Consider the following 6,984-nt stretch of genomic DNA (forward strand, 5'->3'; position numbering starts at 1 on the left):
GGTCAGCAGAGGGATTAAAGAGTCTGGTCTTAGAGGATGGTACAACAGCAACAGCAGATGCTCGGTCTTGTGGTTTCCCTTTCCTTGGTTCCTGCTTACCCTGGGTGATGAGCGTGGTCTCCACCCTGCTGTAGCATCACTTTGCCGGACTTGAGCAGTCCCTGCTCCAGCAAAACTTGTGTCCCACTTCCTTCAGTTCCTCCCCAGCACTGTGTTTCATCAAGGGCTTTGCAAACATGACCCACCTCTTCACTAAGGCTGCTTGTGCCTGGGGCTGATGGGCTCGTGCAGGTGACAAGTTCATAACGCCCTGCAAGGTTTGTGTGACCCTGGAGCACTGACGACTTTTTAAAGCACTATAAACCCAGAGGAATTGATTCCCTGTGGAAATGGATTGCATCCACAGGGCCCTGGACCAAGCTCTAAAGAAACAGTTCAAAGAAGAGCTGCATCTCCATCTGGGTGGTCAGGTTTTGCTGTAGGAAACGTCCTGCAATGGGGAGCAGGGTTTTTTCTGTGGCTCATCTCTCACTGGGGAAAGCTTATAAATAAAAGCAGGGAGCTGCAACACCTGGATGCTTTCTGGCCAAATACAGCATCCCAGGGGAAGAGGGTTGGATGCATGAAGGTTTTGGGGTTCCCCCTCTCCCAGAAGAGGTGAAAGGGCTGGGAAGGATGTGTGCTTTGGGCTTAGTTCTGCAGCTGCCGCTGTCAGCTCGGGACAGGGGTGGGTAGATACTGGCCCTGGGAGATGTGTGTCATCCTGCCATTCCCTCGGGGATCCTGGCTGAGTCACAGCAGGCTGGCCACTATGTTCTCCTCTCCAAGGCATGCCACCCACCTTGGAGGGCACTGGGAGAGTCTGATGGGCCAACAACAAATCCCTGTGACTCACAGGTTGGGTGGTGCGTGGCCTTAGGATTTGCACGGGGATGGGTGGGACCTCTGGGAGTGTGGTGCTGGGATTTGGGTGGATGAACTGTAGATCAGTGCACGGAGAGGGCTCCTGCCAGGCAGTTTTGCACAATGCCTAGCCCAGGGAAAGCTGAGAGGGCTGAAGGAGCAGCAATTGCAGTAGCAGTACTGAGATTTTGGGACCGGTCAGCAGAACAGTGGCCACATCTGAACGTCTGATGTGATTGCATACTGATGTGTTAATGTCTCCCAAACTGCAGTGCTTGGACCTGTGTCCTTGCAGTAACCTGGGAGGAGACAAGTGGCAGTAAAAGCAGAGTTTTCTTTGGGATAGATCCTTTTACCCTTCTTCTCCAGGCAGCAAAGGGAGGGTGGTGCAGGCTGACCCTGCTCCCAGCACCACAGACACCCTTAAAACAGATTGAGCAGATTTGGAAAGTCAGTTTGTCTCCTTCCCAGCTCTGCCCTCACAGGACACAGCAGTGTGAGCTGGTTTGCGGGTACCTCTCTCCCTCTGAGCACACGGCACCAAGACTCTGCTGCTTCTCGAGCAGGTTACTGAGTTTTGGTCCTTCCTGTGTTCCCACTGAGCCTCTTACCACTTCACACTGTTGGTAATTGCTCTCAAAAAGGCCAGGGAAGGGACAAAATGAGATGAAAAGCCATGTCACAGCTGACTGGTACTGTCTGTACTGCAAGGCAAGAGGGCAGTCAAAAAAGAGTGGCAGGAGCTGCTGCATCTGGGGCTGCAGTCACACCAGAAGAGGAGAACTCCAGGAAGGTTAATTCTTCAATGTGGTTTTTCCTTTTGCTGTATTTCAGGTGTACCTGACTGCTGGAAAGACCTACCAGCTTGAGAAGACCCTGAAGGAGCTTGAGGAAGGGGCTCAGCACAGCGGCACTACAGACTCGGAGCTGTCGGAGCTGGAGGACAAAGTGGCCTCAGCGGCTGCTCAGGTGCAGCAGGCAGAGAGCGAGGTGAGGCCCTGGCTCTGAGAGATGCTTTGCCCAGCCAGTGATGGCAAACAAAGCCACTGATAGACCCTCCAACCACCATCTGTGTGTCTTTTCTCCTCCTTCTAAAGATATCGGATATTGAATCCCGAATTGCAGCTCTGTCTGCTGCAGGGCTGACAGTGAAGTCTGTGGAAAAGGCAAAGAGGAAATCGAGTGTGCAGGTGAGCACAGAGGGTGGTGGCTGTGAGGTCCCAGCTCCAAGATGTACGTGCTGCCCTGGGCTGTTGCTGCTGCCCCTGGGGAGGGCTGCCTGGCTTGCTGAGCCATTCCCAGCTCTCCCCATGCTGCCTGGTGCTCTGCCATGGCAGACCAAGCTGTCTGTCTCCTTCTGCACCCCCAGAGACACCTCTGCCTTCCTCTGTCCACAGGCTGCCTGTCTCCATTCTCCTGGTCCTGCCAGCAGCAGTCCTGGGGAGTCTGTGGATGACATTAAAGTGAGTGTGTGTTTAATCACAGGCTGTGCACGTGGCACAGCGCCAAGCCTGGAGACAACCGCGGTCTCCACGGGGCTGCCTTCAAAGCAGTGGCCTCAGTGGGGACCTCTGCCCTCGTGTCCCTTCCCCACAGCAGGCTGCTCCCCTTCTCTTGCAGGCAATGCCCGGACTGCAGAGGTTCAGGAGGAAGTTCAACAGTCCCCTGGAAATCACCAGTAAGGACCACAGCCCTGCCTGTGGGAGATGGGGACCTGTGCGTGGCTGGGCTGGGCTTTGGGGGATGCTGATCCTCTCTCTCTCTCTCTCTCTGCATCCAGCTGTGGATTCCCTGTGCTTACGGCCTGCTGGTAGGACAGCCACAGGGAAACCTGTGGTGGATAACTGGGAAAGGAGGCAGCAACTGGCAGGACTGGGGACAGTGATGGGAGAGCAGAGATCAGGCCGAGGTGGCTCAGTCCTCCAAGAACCAGGGCTTCTCTGCAGCCACCCCAGAGCCCAGGGAGACACACCTGCATTCCTTTGTCTGTGGCATCCCTTGGGCTGTTAGGTCTCAAAGCCTCACCTAAGCCCATCCTCTCTCCTGACAGCAATTTCTCCCTTGCTTGGCCATCTTGGGGAAGGTATCTTTCCCTGGATGACATGCCCCACCCCTGGAAGCGTTCCAGGTTGGATGGGGCTTGGAGCAACTTGGGATAGTGGAAGGTGTCCCTGCCCATGGCAGGCATGTGGAACAAGAGGGGATTTCAAATTCCTTTTGACCCAAACCACTCCATGACTCTATCAATCTCAACCCTGCTGCCCACCTGACTCTGCCACTGGTCTCTGCTGGGGAGCAAGAAGCCCTCCAGGGCCCAGCTATGGACAAACAGCAGCTTGGGAAAGCTTCAAAGCACCTGGTGACTTGAAACTTGGCACAGCAGTTCATGTGGCAGGGGGACAATCACTGGAAATGTTTCATCCTGACCAATAGCAGCGAGACCCATTAGGAAATTACTTTTCTATTTCTCTCTTATCTCTCCTCACAAGCTTGAAGGCAGAAAGAGTGGCTCTCCTTCCAGATAATGGAAGAGGAAGGGGGGGAAGATCATTTAATGCAGAGGTAGAACGGCATTTCCCCCATCACACAGACAATTAACAGTGCTGTTTCCCGGGCTGGGGCTGGTAGGTGGCAAGGTCCCTTGTCCTCACCCTGAGGAGGAGTCATCTGCTCTCCTTCCTGCGAAGGGCAGGCAGATAAAGGCAGCCCGTGGGACACGTCAGCCCTGCCAGGAGATAGAGGGATGTGCAGTGGGGACAGACGTCACCAGGCAAACCTAATCCCCTGTGCCGGGGCTGGGCCAGGGGGTGATTTGGTCTCCTGACTGCCTGCCTGGCAGGTCAGTGACTTGGAAAGTTGGGCCTGAAAAGGTGCAGCTGATGGGAGCTGGTGGCAGAGGAGAGGAGATGGCTTAACAGGTCAAGAGAGTGTCGTAGGCTGGGGCAGTGAGAGCTTCTCCCAGACTGGGCTTTTTCTGTGCCACGGAGCTTTCCAGAGCAGAGGCCCTGGCAGTCGACTGCTGCCAGGCTGACCCAGCTCACGCAGTGCTCTGGAAACCTGAGCAGCAGCAGCAGCTCTTGTTTCCATGTTACCAAAGTGCTTCCCATCACCCTCCCAGAGAGGGGAGTGCCGGGGTGCATCCAAACCCACAGCCAGCAGGGGATTAGTAAATCCCAAGTGACTTGGTGGGTCTCTGAAACCTCTGGTGAGGTGGGTGAGGTGCTGCTGCCCATCTCTCTTCCCTCACTGCAGGCTTTGACGACTCCTTTGACCGCAACTCCGTGTACCGCGGCTCCCTGACGCAGAGGAACCCCAACGGGAAGAACAGGAGGGTGGAGCGGCTCTTTGCGGTACGGACCCAGCCCCGTGGCTTCCAGGGGGACCTGTCCCTTCCCATGCTCTCCCCAAGCTGGTGGAGCTCTCAGTGTTGGTCTCACCATGCTGTCTGGTGAGGGCAGGAATGCCGGGGCGTCACCCCCTGAGGTCTGGGATGTGACGAGCCCCAGAAAAGATGAACGTCTTTGAATTCCCGCTGCCTGCGTGGTCCGTGGGATGGGGCAGGGCCTCGCTCCCTGCAGCAGCAGCAGCAGCTAGAAGGGACAAGGAGCGTGCTGGGGTGGCTCAGGGTGGCACAGACACGGTGGTGGGCTGAGATTCCTCCTTCTTATGCCCTGCAGAAGCCTGTGATGACCCACCTGTCCTGAGGAGAGGGGACCTTCCTGCTGCTGCATTTCAGTGAAGATACAAGACCTCAGCAAAGCAAAGCCTCTCACCGCCTTCCCTGCAGCACTTTCTCCTCCTTCTTCTGACCCTCTCTCTCCCTGAAACCCTGGACAGAAAGGAGGCCAGAGGCCATGGGCAGGAGGCCTTGCTGGGAGTTGATGGAAAGAGGAGCAAAGCACTGGGGTGTAGACACGTGGCCAGGGGCTCTCATGGGACAATGCTGGAATGAGACCTTGGATTGGGGCAGTGCTTTGGTACTGGGTCAACCTAGGGGCCCAGAGAGGTGCAGAGCAGGAGGGAGCTCCTCAGAGGGAGCTGGATGTCAGTGTGACATTGAGCACAGGGACCGGGCCAGGGACACAGCCCTCACTTGGCAAACGCTGTCAGTGCCTGTCCCTGCTCTCTCCCAGGCTGCTGGTGAGCAGGGACAGGAGCTGACAGTGAGTGTGGAATGTCCTTGGGGTACCCCAGGAAGAAGGGGGACCCAGGAATCCCAGTGGTGGCATTTGCATCCTGATGCTGCTCCCAGCTCCCTGCCATGTCCTTTGGAGCTTTGCTTTCCTTCCCTGAGCGGCAAAGCAGGATGAGAGCAGTGCTGGTTCCCTTCCAGTGAGCACTTGGTCTTTGCCCCAAGCCATGCAAACACCCACTGAGGCTTCTGCCATGTGCCTGGAGCAGCTGTGGCCATCTGGGGATGGGAGTGAGGCAAGGCTTGAGGGAAGCAGTGGCAAGAAAAGTGGGAGGAAAGGCTGGAGGGCTTGCTGGGGATTGGTTTGCTTTTCCAGCTCTTGAAAGATATCGGATATTGAATCCCGAATTGCAGCTCTGTCTGCTGCAGGGCTGACAGTGAAGTCTGTGGAAAAGGCAAAGAGGAAATCGAGTGTGCAGGTGAGCACAGAGGGTGGTGGCTGTGAGGTCCCAGCTCCAAGATGTACGTGCTGCCCTGGGCTGTTGCTGCTGCCCCTGGGTGCTGGGAAGGGCTGCCTGGCTTGCTGAGCCATTCCCAGCTCTCCCCATGCTGCCTGGTGCTCTGCCATGGCAGACCAATGTCTCTGCTCCATGTGAGGCTGTATCAGCAAGACACAGAACCCCAGCAAGCAGAGTGTAGGTGCTCTTCTGCTCCACAGAGGGGTCAGCCCCTGCCAAGGTGCACTTTGTGGATGAGCATGTCCCCTGTCCCTGGTGATGGCATTGTAGACCCTCTTAGGCCCATCCCGTGCTTTGGAGGGGCTGTGATGACCCTCGGGGGCTGCAGCGGCCCTGGACCCCTGGCATCAGCCTCCCCCAGATCCCCCAAGATGTTTGTTTTCCCCCAACATTCAATTCTCCACATCCACTAAGCCCAGTGGATCAGTACTGGCCCCATATCTGTGACCAGAGCATCAGGATGGGAAGAGGATTGCTTTCTCTTGCAGGTCACTTTGGAAGAGGTTTTTTGCTCAGTCCCTGTCCTGTGTAGCCCCCACTTTCCTCCCTCCTTCCCTCCCTGCCCAGTGGGCGAAGTGGGGAGGATCACTCGCAGCTGGAGCAGGGATGTCAGACCTGTGCTGACAGTTTTCCCTCCATGGCCACCCAGGCTGGATCATTTTAGGCAATTCCTGTGCATCTGGGTTAAAACCACTTTAATTACAAGCAGTAGGGTGAATTCTCATGCAAGCAGCACATTCGTTTGGCTTTGGTAGTAGTAGAGGCTGCTAACTGCCTAGGAATTAGTCCTGTGGTCATCCCAGAGAGTATTGTAAATCCATAGTCTGGGCTTCCCAGCTGGAAGCAAAACCAGTTTCTTAATTTAAAATTAAGTCCTTCTGGCCTGAAGCTCAAAAGGATAAGTGCAAACCTCTGCTGTTGCAGAAACTCTCCCGGACACTGTGGCTTCACTGGATCCAGCTAGTGGCTGTGCTGGGATGGCAGCTCCTTGGCTGGCAGAAGGGAGCTCCACCAGATCATCCGAGGGGTTTGCACTCACCCTTCTCAGGGTTCAGCCTTCACCCCAACCCCATCTCTTGCTTGTCTGGTTTCAGCCATGACTCAAAGTCCTTCCACACCTGCCCCTGTGCAGGGACCCTCACGGGGAACCTCAGCAGTGCAGACCAAGGTGTTGTTCAGTAGCCACCCACGTTGTTCTTTGCTGGTTTCCTGACCCATTTGCCTGTGTAGAGATTATAATAAATGTACACTAAATCATGCAATAAAGCCAATTTTGTGTCCAGAACCGCCCACCCCTTTCCCAGTGTCTGTTTCTCAGCACACTTGAGTGAAGGCTCCTTTCTCTTCCCATAGAATCCCAGAATGGTTTGGGTTGGAAAGGACCTTAAAGCCCATCTCCTCCCACTCCCCGCCATGGGCAGGGATGACTTT

At 55.7% G+C, this 6,984-nt stretch overlaps 1 protein-coding gene across 7 annotated transcripts in view; it reads left to right on the plus strand.

The window, feature by feature from the left end:
* Nucleotides 1-6,843, plus strand: part of MLPH (melanophilin) — a 39,823-nt gene extending 32,980 nt beyond the window's left edge. For 4 of the 7 annotated variants that reach the window (XM_017747113.1, XM_017747115.1, XM_017747117.1 and 1 more), the window contains 7 exons: nt 1,738-1,893; nt 2,001-2,093; nt 2,301-2,366; nt 2,524-2,581; nt 2,684-2,713; nt 4,156-4,253; nt 4,581-6,843. In XM_017747113.1, the coding sequence (XP_017602602.1) occupies nt 1,738-1,893; nt 2,001-2,093; nt 2,301-2,366; nt 2,524-2,581; nt 2,684-2,713; nt 4,156-4,253; nt 4,581-4,607 (528 nt within the window). In that variant the 3' untranslated portion in view covers nt 4,608-6,843. The remainder of the gene's footprint in view (nt 1-1,737; nt 1,894-2,000; nt 2,094-2,300; nt 2,367-2,523; nt 2,582-2,683; nt 2,714-4,155; nt 4,254-4,580) is intronic. The other 3 variants (XM_017747114.1, XM_017747116.1, XM_017747119.1) reach the window with 1 other exon arrangement.
* The last annotated feature ends 141 nt before the right edge of the window (nt 6,844-6,984 follow it).

The sequence above is a fragment of the Corvus brachyrhynchos genome, unplaced genomic scaffold (assembly GCF_000691975.1).
Source record: "Corvus brachyrhynchos isolate BGI_N302 unplaced genomic scaffold, ASM69197v1 scaffold671, whole genome shotgun sequence".
NCBI classification, from domain to species: domain Eukaryota; kingdom Metazoa; phylum Chordata; class Aves; order Passeriformes; family Corvidae; genus Corvus; species Corvus brachyrhynchos.